The 15,082-nt window shown below is 49.1% G+C and overlaps 1 protein-coding gene across 3 annotated transcripts in view; it reads right to left on the bottom strand.

Moving 5' to 3' along the window:
- NME6 (NME/NM23 nucleoside diphosphate kinase 6) overlaps positions 1-12,740 on the bottom strand; it is a 581,226-nt gene extending 568,486 nt beyond the window's left edge. For 2 of the 3 annotated variants that reach the window (XR_007244841.1, XM_048500824.1), the window contains exons 1-5: positions 12,337-12,740; positions 10,006-10,108; positions 8,170-8,209; positions 6,358-6,518; positions 4,147-4,315 (exon numbers count right to left, since the gene is read on the bottom strand). Coding sequence is in view for 2 of the 3 variants with exons in the window: in XM_048500824.1 (XP_048356781.1) it covers positions 4,149-4,315; positions 6,358-6,518; positions 8,170-8,209; positions 10,006-10,108; positions 12,337-12,429 (564 nt within the window). In the remaining variant the exon portion in view is untranslated. Of the gene's footprint in view, positions 1-3,308; positions 4,316-6,357; positions 6,519-8,169; positions 8,210-10,005; positions 10,109-12,336 lie in introns of those variants that run through there. The other variant, XM_048500823.1, reaches the window with a different exon arrangement.
- Between the last annotated feature and the right edge of the window lie 2,342 nt (positions 12,741-15,082).

Below are 15,082 nucleotides of genomic sequence, written 5' to 3'. Positions count from 1 at the left end.
GCTGAACTGACTCTCCCTCTCACAGACCTCTTACGCAATGCTAAAGGTAAAGAGATCCAATGTCCGGCCAAACCCGGGGCCCCCCTTTCAAATTCCGAAGAGTGCCAAACAGCCTTTCAACTCTTAAAGTCGGCTTTTACTAATCGGTTCCAATCCGGAAGTACCTTGACCCAGATCTCCCGCCAGTATTCACGTGGATGCCTCGGACAAAGCACTGGGGGCAGCCCTGTTGCGGCAGAAAAATAAAGATGGTAGGTTGGTTCCGCGGTGCTCATTTGTCAAGGAAATTCTCTGGCGCTGAACTCAACCGGACGGTAGGGGATGTTATATCGCGGCCATCAAAGTAGCACTCTCCACTTCATTGTAGCGCCACTGGCTGGAGGGGCTTAAACACCCCTTTCTCAGGTTTCCATTCCGATCACAAAAACTTCGTGCTCTTTCCACCCCCCGCAAGATGTCCGCGAAACAACTCCATTGGGCCTACTTCTTTTCTCGCTTCTCTTTCACCGGCCCATTTTTTTCCCCGGGAAAACCAATAAACTGGTTGACGCGCTCTCGGGCCATACTACCCGGGGAGGTGGATTTCGCTGCCTTACGAGACATTCCACGCACTGTTCTCTCCCCCTCCCAGTTGGGGCTGGCTGTCACCCGGATTCCTGGGGCCCGCTTCTTCCTCCACCCCCCATTCCCACTCTTTACTCTCCTTTCCTGCGGGAACTCGAAGAGGCGGGGCCGCACGAGCCTCCAGCGGAAGAAAGTGACTCCTAATTCGCGCTTTGGAGCAGCCTGGGGTTTGGCGGAGGGGGGAATGTTGGTAATGCGGCTCTCCCCCTCCGCAAGCAGGTTCTTGAAGCTCGGCCACGATGCCCGCGCCGCACGGAAGATTTTGGCTTTTCGAAAACTCGGTCATCTGGCCAGTAGTTCTTCCTAGCGCAGAATGCGCATGGACATTATGGCGGTGTTAAGCGCCGCTCGCCGAAAGTAGCCAAAACCATCCCGGGAAAACCCCATGGGTTGTTGAAATCCTCTCCCGGTGGCCTCCCGCCTTCGGGAAGTCATCTCCATGGATTTTATTACAGATTTGCCCGTTCGTCATGGCACCGCCGTTTTGTGGGTGGTAGTGGACTTATTTAAAATAAGCCCATTTTATTCCATGTGCTTCCATGCCCTCGGCTCCTAAGTTGGCACGCCTGCCCATTCAACATATGCACTGGCCTACATTCCGCCTCTCGGAGCAGGTGGTCCTCCGACCGCGCCCTGCATAATTCATTCTTAAAGCTCTGGAAGGCGCTTTAGCATTATTGGGGGCCGCCCCGGCAGTCACTTCCCCCTACCACGCCTAAAAGCGACGGTGAGACGGAGGAGAACTAACAGAACCTCTTTGAGCAGTATTTACGCTTGTTACGAATTCAACGCTCACTCAAGACACCGGTGCGAGTTTATTCCGTTACGGCGGAGTACGCCTATAACAATGCGGTTCATAGCAGTACAAAGAAAACCCCCTTTGAAATGGTGCCCGCCGCTCCTTCCGGCCAAGTTGCCACAACTACAATTCGACTGCTTTGGACCCTCCAGAATTTCAATAATGGATTTCGTCCCTAGCCGAGGGGTGGAAATCGGTCCAGAGCGCCTTACAACAGGCTAAGGACTCCCAAAAGCTGCATGCGGATAAACACCGGGCCGATTTCCCTCTGCGTGTGGGTGCTTTGGGTGTATTTGTCCACCAAAATCCTCATAGACGTGCATAGATTTTCCAAACTGGGCAAAAGACCGTGGGACCCTTTCAGATTACTAAAGCGATTAATGATGTCACTGCCCGATTGGATTTGGCTCTAAACTCTGAAGTAAACATTCATCCTATCTTCCATTCCAGCCTGCCTAAGGAGGCTCCTCTGCCTGATGTTCAAGTATAATGCACCTGAGAGTATTTCCCCACCCAATGGCTATTTACTTGATGGCCACAAGCACTCACGGTAAATTGACGCTTATCCTGGATTCTCGCTTTAATCGCAGAACGCTACAATATTTAGTCTCTTGGGTGGGATATTCCTCTGGCAAGAATCAATGGGTTTATTCCTTAAAATATTGACTTCTAATTCTTATTTCTAAGCTTTCCACCGCTACTTTCCGCATGTCCCTGTGGGGGAGGGGTCTTCTTTTAAGCGGAGTGTAGAGTGCAAAGGATTCAATGGTGTTGATGGTGAAGTAACTTTGAGTGTATCCTACAGCCCGGGCGAAGGGGCCAGCTGCATCGGGCAGAGACTTTATCGCTGGGTGCTGGAGATGTGAGGACCTCAGTTCCCATGGCAAGCAGGACGGGGGATGGGGTGAATGATGTTATAACTCCAAGCTTCTGTATGGAAGTGTTATTCCTGCCACTGCTATGCAGGTATTTGAGCTTTCTAAGATGTCTTAATAAATGGACTTTTACTCCCAAAAGCCTTTTATTTCTGCTTCTATGGAATTCCTTACACTGTATAAGGACGTAAGAACAAGCCTGCTGGATCAGACCAGAGTCCATCTAGTCCAGCTCTCTGCTACTCGCAGTGGCCCACCAGGTGCCTTTGGGAGCTCACGTGCAGGATGTGAAAGCAATGGCCTTCTGCTGCTGCTGCTCCTGAGCACCTGGTCTGTTAAGGCATTTGCAATCTCAGATCAAAGAGGATTAAGATTGGTAGCCATAAATCGACTTCTCCTCCAAAAATCTGTCCAAGCCCCTTTTACAGCTATCCAGGTTAGTGGCCATCACCACCTCCTGTGGCAGCATATTCCAAACACCAATCACACGTTGCGTGAAGAAGTGTTTCCTTTTATTAGTCCTAATTCTTCCCCCCAGCATTTTCAATGGATGCCCCCTGGTTCTAGTATTGTGAGAAAGAGAGAAAAATGTCTCTCTGTCCACATTTTCTACCCCATGCATAATTTTATAGACTTCAATCATCTCCCCCCTCAGACGTCCCCTCTCCGAACTAAAGAGTCCCAAACGCTGCAGTCCCTCAGTCATCCTGGTTGCCCTTCTCTGTACTTTTTCTATCTTCTCAATATCCTTTTTGAGATGTGGCGACCAGAACTGGGCACAGTACTCCAAGTGCGGTAACACCACTGCTTTATATAAGGGCATGACAATCTTTGCAGTTTTATTATCACAGCCCAAGCTATAGGAAAGCACATTGGCCTTGAGGAATGTGGCTCAGCCCTGTGCAACCAGTTAGGAAAATCTGTTCCTTTGAGGGGTGATAAACCGCTGGCCTAGAACAACTCCAGGAGCAAGCACCCGCCCAACAGCCACTGGAAACACAAATTTTGGAGAGGGTGGATACATTTGCATTTATTTACCTATTCCTTCCTCCTCTCCCCAGCTGAGACTCAAAGTGGCTGGGAACTTATTTTTACTTTGTACAAACACAAGCATTGCTGCGAAGACCCAGAGAACCTCTGCTCCACCCAGCACTTCTGAGGGATTCCCTCCTGAAGAGTTCAGGTGCAAATCCAGCCACGCCTGAATGATGGTGGGAAAAGCTTCTAGTCTCCATCCAACAAATATGAGAAGGAAAGTCTGAACGTGTTGTCAAGAATCACTGGGTTGTTGTGGAGTTTCCGGGCTGCATGGCCGTGTTCCAGTACCATTTTCCCCTGATGTTTCGCCAGATGCCAGCCACAGGTGCAGGCAAAACGTTGGGAGGAAATACTACTGGAACACGGCCGGGAAACCCCACAACACCCCAAAGTCTGAATGAATTGCAGAAGAGCGCTCTGACCAAGGTTTTGCGGAGGGCTGTGGATGACGTTCCGCCCCAGCACCTCTCCTTTCCAAAACTTAATTCTGACCTTGCAAAGACAGTTCCACGGTAGAAACATAGCTGGGCTGGCCAGAGCCACTGTACAGACCGTGCACAGAAGATGGGCACCCTTATCTGGCCGAGGCGGTTGAGTGGAGCTGGCACCAGGAACTGGATCAGGACAGCGTCCTTCTTGTGTACCCCGAAATATCCACATCTTGACCCAATCTGCAGTAGCAATGATCCAACAAGTAGCGGCCTGTTCTAATCTGAATCTGTACAAATACATTTCTTGCTGGCGCTTGTTTGCTGGAGCGAAGAGGACTGTGGCTCCATGTACACAAATCCCTCCCCCCCCCCCCCATGCCTTTAATCCTTCTCTGTCCATCCGTCTCCTGGCACGCGGTGAATGGCCGCCGTGGCATCATAGCAAACTGGCCCGCAGCGCAAGTGTGGTTCCTCGTGCCGGTACCAGTCCTCCTCACAGAAATCCGGGAAGAAGGTAGCAATCTCCCTCCGGGCTGATGCCGCGGAATCTGATCAAGCGAAAGAAAGGAGAAAAAATGGGCGAGGATACAAGAGCAGCACGATGACCTCGGCCTTGGGGTTAGGGGGAACATAAGAACAAGCCAGCTGGATCAGACCAGAGTCCATCTAGTCCAGCACTCTGCTACTCACAGTGGCCCACCAGGTGCCTTTGGGAGCTCACATGCAGGATGTGAAAGCAATGGCCTTCTGCGGCTGTTGCTCCCGAGCACCTGGACTGTTAAGGCATTTGCCGTAATCTCCAGATCAAAGAGGGATCAAGATCGTGGTAGCTACTGAAATCGACTTCTCCTCCATAAATCTGTCCAAGCCCCTTTTAAAGCTATCCAGGTTAGTGGCCATCACCACCTCCTGTGGCAGCATATTCCAAACACCAATCACGCATCATGTGAAGAAGTGTTTCCTTTGATTAGTCCTAATTCTTCCCCCCAGCATTTTCAATGGATGCCCCCTGGTTCTAGTATTGTGAGAAAGAGAAAAATTTCTCTCTGTCAACATTTTCTACCCCATGCATAATTTTATAGATTTCAATCAAATCCCCCCTCAGACGTCTCCTCTCCAAACTAAAGAGTCCCAAACGCTGCAGCCTTTCCCCTCCATAAGGGAAGGCGGTGCCTCCAGTCCTCAATCCGCATCCTCGATTTTGCTTCCCTTCTCCTGCACTTTTCCTCCCACCATGGCCTCCTCAAATATCCATCGCACCTTTTTGAGATGCGGCGACCAGAACTGGACACAGTACTCCAAGTGCGGTCGCACCACTGCTTTATATAAGGGCATGACGGCTTTATATAAGGGCATGACAATCTTTGCAGTTTTATTATCAACTCCTTTCCTAATGATCCCCAGCATACAGTTTGCCTTTTTCACAGCTGCCATGCATTGAGTTGACATTCCCATGGAACTATCAACTAAGACGCCCAAATCCCTTTCCTGGTCTGTGAGTGATAGCACTGACCCCTGTAGAGTGTATGTGAAGTTTGGACTTTTTGCCCGTGGGGTCCCATTTAGTACTAACCACATGTCAACAGGTAACTAAAATCACAGTTCAGTCTGTCTCGAGGCCAGTGGTGTATCTGCTAGAGGAACATGGGGGATCAGCTGACCCTGAGAGCCCCCCACTGGATCACGTGGGGGACGCCTGGCGGGCCGGGAAGAAGACAAAACTAAAAGGTGTACAATGCCCGTGGCAGGCTCCCCTCAGCCTCGCCCTGCCAGGCCGCTCCTAAGGTAAGTGAGGTGCTGGGGAGAGTGCGCAGGGCAGGTGTTTCCCCGGGTGCCATTTTCCCCCCATATGCCTCTGCTCTAGGCAGGCCATGTGCCTTCCGTCAACCAGATGAAGAGTTGGGTGGCCAGCATGCAACACATCATTCAGATAATCTTAATTTCTGTTCCTTGCAAAGAGAAACAAAATAAGTCTCAAGAGTTTATGAAACTTGAAGAGACATTGTTAGTATCTGATGCACTCTCTGAAGGTTGAGTGGGGCTCTGCAGGGCTGGAAGAAGAAGAAGAGTTTGGATTTATATCCCCCCTTTCTCTCCTGCAGGAGACTCAAAGGGGCTGACAATCTCCTTGCCCTTCCCCCCTCACAACAAACACCCCGTGAGGTAGGTGGGGCTGAGAGAGCTCCGAGAAGCTGTGACTTCTAGGAAGTTGTCACCCAGCTGAGAAGGTGTGTGTGGAGGTGCGCTCAGGCTAATCTGAGATTCCCCAGATAGAGCCTCCCCACAGGCCTGTAGGGCGGACAGAAGCCCGAGGGGAATCAAGCCCAAGTTTCCTCCAGATTAGATACACGAGCTCTTAACCCCCTACGCCACTGCTGCTCCTGGAGGGGCGGGGGGGGGGGGGGTAGTGCCCCACTCAGTTACTCTTCTTGCTTAGACTCACCCAAGCTGCACAGTTATTTGACTAACTGGCTACCTCTGAGCTGCAGGGCACATCCTGAATTGGACTCAAGCAGTTGCAAGTCGCTTTGAGAACATTTTTCACAGAAATGTGACTTTACGAAAGAAAAGCGGCCTCTTATAGACTCACCTGAGCCATGCACCGAATTCCGAGTGTCTGTGAGACCATAGGACCCACGGATCGTGTCCGGATCCGTGTGCTGGGCGCGGAACACTTTGGTGGGGCCCATCAGAGACCTCCAGAAAGGGATGGCTTCCTCGTGGGCCAGGATGTAGGCCCGCATTGGACCGCTGGGAGGAAGAGGAAGAAAGGGGGGCGTTCATTAGAGGAGGCGGAAAACTGTGACATACATGGTGGCTATGTTTTCTGTGGCATCAGGCGCTGGTTTCCTTAGATAATTTCCTCCAACATTTCCATGGGGATAAATCTAAGGTAGTATGTATGTCTGTATGTATGTACGTACGTATGTATGTATGCATGCAATCATTCATTTATTTATTCATTTATTCATTCATTCATTCATTCATTCATTCATTCATTCATTTAGACTTTTATACCGCCCCATCCCCGAGGGGCTCCGGGCGGTGTACAACATAAGTCTTAATACAAATAAATATAGTTAAAACCTTTAAAAACAGCAGTAAAATAATAAGAGGCGTCCAAGAAACCCTAATTTTAAATCCTCCCCACGAGGGAGGGGACGGCGAGTCCCATTAGAGGAAAGAGGGCCCAGATGTTAAGAGCCAGAAAAAGGGGGGGCACCTTCAGCGGCTGGTCCCTCCAAAGGCCCGGCGGAACAACTCCGTCTTACAGGCCCTGCGGAACTCGCCAAGGTCCCGCAGGGCCTGGACAGCTGGAGGGAGAGCGTTCCACCAGGCCGGGGCCAGAGCCGTAAAGGCCCTGGCCCGCGTGGAGGCCAGCTGCATCATTGAGGGGCCAGGGACCACCAGTAGATTGGCCTCATTTTCAGTGTTACTTGATAATTCTTATGTACTGCTTAACAACCTGCCTGCAAAAGGTAGCTCTTCATCTGCAATCATAAGCAGTTCCACAGTTCTCAAAGCCATTTATAACTATCTCATCAGAGTAATTCTTACAACCACCCTAGGCAGTGTGGTATAGTGGTCAGAGTTCCAGGTTCGAATCCCCACTCTGCCAAGGAAGCCTGCTGGGTGCCCTTGGGTCAGTCACATTCTCAGCCTAGCCCACCTCACAGGGTTGTTGCAAGGATAAATCAGAAGAGAGCAGAACAATGTAAACTGCTTTGGGTGAGGTATAAATAAAAATGAATAAGTAAATACAACAACCTTGCAAGTTAAGACCCGTGTTATTTCTCCCTTGCTCCATATTTGGGGCCAAGGCTGAGACAGTACCTTGCTCAATAGTTTCAGGTGATATTTGAATCAGGAACTTCATGGGTCACACCTCATTCGTCTAACCCACAGGTGTCAAACTCGCACCCCTCCAGATGTTATGGACTACAGTTCCCATCATCGGCAGGGGATGATGGGAACTGTAGTCCATAATATCTGGAGGGCCGCAAGTTTGACACCTATGGTCTAACCAGTACACTCAAGTAGTGAACAGGATGTGGCTGCTATTCCCCATTCATTCATTCATTCATTCATTCATTCATTCATTCATTCATTCATTCATTCATTCATCCATCCATCCATCCATCCATCCATCCATCCATCCATCCATCCATCCATCCATCCATCCATCCATCTTGTACCTCTCTCTCCCCACAGGCTGAGGGTGGCTACCAACATGTCCATACGAAGTACAGTACAATATCAAGCCAATAAAACAATAAACCGCCCCACAACAAGACCCCACATGGCATATAAGTAGCAGGTGAAGGAAAAAAGAGGGAAGAAGGCAAAGGGGCAAGAACGGAATATGTTACTGCTCCCATCCACGCAGAACTCTTGGACATACCTGGCCATGAACTCCACCAGCCTTTGGTAGAAAAAGTGACCTGGAACAAGGAGCAGAGCAAGTGAGTCCCCCCGCCCACATGCAGCTCATGCCCCGCCCCCCACGTAATGGCCACGAATCCTCTCCTGGGTGCACAGTGCCTTTTAATTCTAACCTTGCTCATTCTCCCACCCACTCCAGGAGTTGTATTAGTTGAGCACCTGAGTGCAGTCCTATGTGACAAGGAGACAGCTGTGCAGCTTTGCCAACAGACACACAAGGAGGAATCTGGGATTCTCTGTTGACGCTGTCAGCCTCCTGGATGCTACGGGAGGCTGCAACCCAAGGATTGGAGTAGAGAAGAAGACAAGTTTGGGTTTATGCCCTGCTTTGCTCAACTAAAAGGAGGCTCAAAGTGTTCTACAAATTCCCTGCGTCTCCCCACAACAAACCCCTTGTGAGGTAGGTAGGGATGAGAGAGTTCTGAGAGAACTGTGATGCAGCACCCAGAGTTACTCAGCAGGCTTCATGGGGCGAAGTGGGGAAACAAATCCAGTTTACCAGACACAAGCCCATGTGGAGGAGTGGGGAATCGAACCTGGTTCTCCAGATTAGAGTCCGCTGGTCTTAACCACCACACTGGCTCTCAAAAGCTGACACCCTGAGAGACTGCACAGGAGCACTGGATTAGGACCAAGGAGACCCCTGTTAAACTTATTGGGGGACCACCCTCGGAGCAGAAGTGGCGTAGGAGGTTAAGAGCTCGTGTATCTAATCTGGAGGAACCGGGTTTGATTCCCCGCTCTGCCGCCTGAGCTGTGGAGACTTCTCTGGGGAATTCAGATTAGCCTGCGCACTCCCACACACGCCAGCTGGGTGACCTTGGGCTAGTCACAGCTTCTCGGAGCTCTCTCAGCCCCACCCACCTCACAGGGTGTTTGTTGTGAGGGGGGCAGGGCAAGGAGATTGTCAGCCCCTTTGAGTCTCCTGCAGGAGAGAAAGGGGGGATATAAATCAAACTCCTCCTGCTCCTCCTCTTGTTCTTCTTCTTCTTGTTCTTGTTGTTCTTGTTGTTCTTGTTCTTCTTGTTCTTCTTGTTCTTGTTCTTCTTCTTCTTGTTCTTCTTCTTTTTCTTGTTCTTGTTCTTCTTCTTCTTCTTCTTCTTCTTCAACTGGGTGACCTGGGGCTAGTCACAGCTTCTCGGAGCTCTCTCAGCCCCACCCACCTCACAGGGTGGTTGTTGTGAGGGGGGAAGGGCAAGGAGATTGTCAGCCCCTTTGAGTCTCCTGCAGGAGAGAAAGGGGGGATATAAATCCAAACTCTTCTCTTCTTCTTCTTCTTCTTCTTCTTCTTCTTCTTCTTCTTCTTCTTCTTCTTCTTCTCTCTCTCTCTCTCTCTCTCTCTCTCTCTCTCTCTCTCTCTCTGCCTAACCTACTTCACAGGATTGTTGTGAGAATAAAACGGAGGAGGGGAGAATTATGCCCGCTGCCTGACCCCCCTGGTAGAAGAAAGAGAGGGACAAAAATGCACTAAATAAATCACAGCATAAAGATACAGCCAAACTTTAGGGATCGGAAGAATAAAAACCAGCTCCCAAATCCCTAAAATCAGGGCTGGCCAGACCTGAGCTGAGTCCCTAGCTCCAACTTTATGGGGAATTCATTGACTTTTGGGCCCCTTCCGCACACGCAAAATAATGCGTTTTCAAACCACTTTCACAACTGTTTGCAAGTGGATTTTGCCATTCTGCACAGCTTTAAAGAGCACTGAAAGCAGTTTGAAAGTGCATTATTCTGCATGTGCGGAATGAGCCTTGGAGAAACAGGATTTTGCGCGGGGGGGGAGGGGGTGTCTGACCTGAGTGTTCCCTGTAAAACTGCTGGCTGTCCTGCCTGTTCCACGCCAGATCCCTGCTCCGGACAATCAAGAACTCATTGCTCAAGATGATCTTGTGCACAGCCTAGAAAGACGGGAAGAAAAGACATAAACACTTCAAAGAGGAGAACATCACAGGCACCGGGGGGGCACATTTGAGTCTGTCAGCCCCAACCGCGCACACAGTTCATTGTGGGGGCATACACACAAACTCCGAGTGAGACCTGGAAGAAGAAGAAGAAGAAGAAGAAGGAGGAGGAGGAGGAGGAGGAGGAGGAGGAGGAGGAGTTTGGATTTATATCCCCCCTTTCTCTCCTGCAGGAGACTCAAAGGGGCTTAAAATCTCCTTGCCCTTCCCCCCTCACAACAAACACCCTGTGAGGTGGGTGGGGCTGAGAGAGCTCCGAAAAGCTGTGACTAGCCCAAGGTCACCCAGCTGGCGTGTGTGGGAGGGCACAGGCTAATCTGAATTCCCCAGATAAGCCTCCACAGCTCAGGCGGCAGAGCGGAGAATCAAACCCAGTTCCTCCAGATTAGATACACGAGCTCTTAACCTCCTATGCCACTGCTGCTCCTGACATTCCAACTGATCTCCAGACTACAGAAATAAGGTTCCCTGCAAAACATGTAGATTCAAGTCCAGCCGTACCTTAGGAACCCACAGCGCTCCCTCCGCCAGAGCAGAGCAGAGAAGTCTCAAAAGCTGCCGCCTCAAAAATCTTCTCGCTTTCTACTGTGCTATGGGACGCAAATTTAGCTTGTCGAAGGCTTTCACGGCCGGACTCAACTGGTTGTGGTGGGCTTTCCGGGCTGTGTGGCCGTGGTCTGGTGGATCTTGTTCCTAACATTTTGCCTGCATCAGAGAAACACCTCTGAAGATGCCAGCCACAGATGCAGGCGAAACGTTAGGAAGAAGATCTATCAGACCCCAGCCACACAGGCCAGAAAACCCACAACAACCAGTTAACTTTAGCTGTTCTACTGCGCTGCTTCGGAGGTGTTACCGCCACAAGAAAATAAAGAAATATTTTCTTGAAGACAGGTTGCCTGACTACACTGGCTCCATGCCCGGATGCGGAGACTGGTGTGGTTCAGAAGCCTTCATAAGGGTCACAAAGAATGTATACGTATGATTGTGCCAATGCTATATGGTTTCCCTGTGTTTGTGTCATTTTAGGATGTAATAAATGCCCCTTTTAAGTTGAATTTAGGATATGCCTGCAGTTTAGGATGTTAGTATTAGTTAGGTTCTTCAGTTAGCTCAAGGTTTTGTTATTGTTAGATTTAAGAAAGCCATGCCAATAAGTATTTGTGAAGTCTTACCTATAAGTATAAGTACATGTGTTATCCTTTAAGGTTTCCCTAATGTTTAAGTTAGAAATGTTATTTTTGAAATTTGTGTCTGATAGTAAAAGCAATAGCCAGTTAAGGTCTGATATTAAGGGACAAGGAAGTTGGCTCTGGAATGCAGCTTAGACCAACGCCCAGCCGACCCTTTGATAAGGACAACGACCCTCTTTGGATTTACAAATCGAATCTGCTGCCAGCACCCAAGGGTCACCCAGCCGTTGGAAGACGTGCAGGAACCACCATTGGACAGTTTGAACTTTCCTTTTGTTACAGCAAAGCAAGGCGGGAGCCTTAGGGCATCACTGAAAGGTGCAGCCACCTGATAGGAGATAGCTGGGTGCGGCGGTAAGCCCATCTGGATTTCGCGGACAATAGACGCTATCTGCTTTCCATTCAGGACCATTGCGAAATCCCGCGGGAAGACGCCTGACAGCGAGATTTGGGTTTCCCATTCAGAAAAGTGTAATTGTATCTTGTTTGTAAACTGTTTTGTTTCATGACTGGTGTTTTGGGTGAGGGACTTGCCCCCTCACCTCCCCTTTGCCCCCTTTTGAAGTTTGGGAATAAAAATTCTTGCACTGCGTTGCAAGGGCGTGATTCTCTCCTGACCGAGCTGTGACCACCATCTCCAAATAAAATCCTTTTGCTTTGAAGAACCCCTGCTTTCTGCGCCTCATTTAGTTGCTGAGCTGAAATCACTTATTGTTACCTGGCAAATTGCGGTAACAGAGGCTGGACTTCATAGCATCATACCCTGCTGAGTGCACCCTTCATTTCCCAGACCCTGCCTTCCTCTGCGCTCCCAAATCTCCAGGAATGTCTCAAGGGCGTGTGCACCCTACTGAGCCAAACCATCCACCCGAGGCAGGTTTGGCTCCTGGTGGGGCAGTTCACAAAGGAGGGCGTGCATCCGAGCGCAAAAAGGAGTGAGGAAAATAAAAGGGGAGCCTGTCAGCACCTTACCTCCAGGATGAGAGGATGGGCCACGGCGTTCGGCTTGACAATGGCCAACGTCAGCTGCAGCAAGGGACGCGGGGCCTGCAGAACCACGCACATTCTGCTCGAGCTTCCTTTCTCTGGGTGGCTGCAGTGGGGCCTCCTGTGGCAGCCGGTCCCAAAAACATCCGCCTTCAAGGAGCATCAGGTGGGCCAAACTGGGCTGGAGGACCAACTGGGGGGGGGGGTAGACAGGAGAGGAAGGAAACAGACCTGTCAGCCTTGTGCTGGTTCTCGTCATACCACATATGAGATTGTTGTGAAGGAATAAATCTAAATAATAAATAAATTAAAATCAACAGTAGCACAAACTCACAAAGGGCCTTCTCATAGGGCCGTGGTGGCGAACCTTTGGCACTCCAGATGTTATGGACCACAATTCCCATCAGCCCCTGCCAGCATGGCCAATTGGCCATGCTGGCAATGAAATGATATCTTAACATATGTCAAAACATTAATGGCCCCGGTTGGGGAAAAAAAAAGGCTACCATTGCTACGTATAGAACGGAAACTGTTTTACAGTGCATGCCTTTTAATGCAACCATGTATATTCTAAATAAAGAACAGGTGGTGGGCCCGTTTGTAGTTCAAGAATGAAGGGAGGCCAGGATCTTTCAAGCATCCAGACGGGATGTCTTGGCTCCATCCATATCTCTTCTCTCTCTCTTTCTATCTCTGAATACCATAGGTGTCCCCTGTTGGATAATGCTAATTGCCCTGTGCTCTCCATATCGTGCACGCTTGCTACCTTCATGAAAGCAGCCATTTAATTACTGACACAGCAAACTCTCATAAAAAAATTCAACTCCATCGAGTAAGTGTGTTGGTGTTTAATGGTGTCTGGGCTGGCTCTTAGGTAACGTGACAGGCAGGCTAGCTGAGAAATTCGCTTTTGGCCCCTGTGGGAAGGGACAGGTGAAGGATTATTGGCCCTAATGAATTGCACTCCACTTGAGACCCGGCTGAATAATTTACTCACTGCCTCCCACACCGAGCTCTAGGAAAAGACAATGTTTCAAAATGGGTTGAGGCTCTGGTCTCCAATATCCTTCTGACCCGGCTATTACCGCCAGGCCCAAGGCTTATATGGTTGTTCACTGGGCCCCTGGAGGTATGGTGGTGGTACCAGCCCCTGTTCTCGCTCCATAAATTAAATACATCTAATTTAGGATGTCTCTAAAATTGATTTCTTTACATCTGCTGAACTGCTTTTAGTTTCTAGAGTAGGGTGGAACTCCTCTGGTCCATCTATCAGTTTCTGTCAGCATGGCCAATTGGCCATGCTGGTAGGGGCTGATGGGAATTGTATCCTGAACATCTGAGAGGCTTTCAGGTTCCCACCCCCGTTCTAGAGGTTTTATTGTCACTTGCACTGATCTTCACCGCTACTTTACTGTTTCATAGTTTGTTTCGCCAGTTCTTGCAAACTGTTCCTGATGCCTTTCGCCTTTTATTGTTATGTATTTATTTTTATTTGTATGTATTTTATCATTCATTTCAGACCTGTTATTCCTTTGAAATTTGAATATGTTATGATTCAGATTACAACCGGCCGTAGTTGTGTTATTTAAAGCAACTTGATGCACAGAGCTTGTGAGTAGCTGTCTGTGAAGGAAATTGTCACCTTCTAATGTTTTCTGTACAACAAACTATTGTTATGGACAATAAGATTAGAGCAGAGGGTTCACACACCCACACACCAGTCATCGTAAGTAACAGTTAGTGAAGTTGCTGTATTTTTTACTGATCCTATGCAAAGCCATGGAACACACACATAGAGAGAAGGCAAATAAAGACTGTAAAATGTGGGTTTGATAGAATAACTGTATGACAGAACACTGTGTGTTTGGATTGGTTTCAATCAATAAACATCTGACTAATATCCCCACTAAAACAGCCCAGACGCAGCCCCTAGACACTGAAATGAGAGAATCCCACTTGGACTCATCCAAAGAGTTCTGGCCCAAGTGGATTGACTATACCCTAGAGCCGCGGTGACGAACCCATGGTGCACCCAGATGTTCATGGACCATAATTCCCATCAGCCCCGCCAGCATGGCCACCGCCATATCGCCAGAGCATCATCACTCCATCTCTGGGACAGCAGTACATGTGCTCCAACCCACAGAGTTCTCAACCCCTTGAGAGCTGACCCTTCAGAACTCCCCAGAATTTCCCCAGGGTAGCTGTCACAGAAACTGCACGTAACCCCTTTCCCAGGTGATTTATTCTATCAGCAGTGATTTGAAAAAGAGCTTTTCTGTCATGCCGCCCTGTAGAGTTGGTAAGCTGAAAGCCGGCTAGTTCACTCTTATTACATCCCTCTGTAACACACAGCCACAGTCCAATTGTCAAGTAAACCTAACAGCACATTTTATTATTAAGGAAAGTGTTGGAACTGTAATGAGCATATTGTGACAGCCAGTTCTGGCTAAACACAACACTACAAGCTGCATCTAAAACTTTTGATCATATCGACTTGTGTTTGGTAAGTAAACCCTTCACTGACACTTCATTAATATGTGCTATGTTTTGGTGGGCCACAAATCGATCCAGACAGCCCCCCTAAATTCCACTGCTTTTAGGGGGGGCTGAATTTCACATCTGATGCCAGTTTGGAATTCTAGTATCACATACAGTTGGGCTCCTCTCCATAGACCCTGCTCTCCCTTCCCTGCTGTCTCAATTCTATTAACAAAAGCCTTAGTCAACA

The sequence above is a fragment of the Sphaerodactylus townsendi genome, linkage group LG06 (genome assembly GCF_021028975.2).
Source record: "Sphaerodactylus townsendi isolate TG3544 linkage group LG06, MPM_Stown_v2.3, whole genome shotgun sequence".
Taxonomy (NCBI): domain Eukaryota; kingdom Metazoa; phylum Chordata; class Lepidosauria; order Squamata; family Sphaerodactylidae; genus Sphaerodactylus; species Sphaerodactylus townsendi.
Note: the sequence above shows the minus strand (reverse complement) of the source record. Positions and strands in the feature narration are given on the sequence as shown.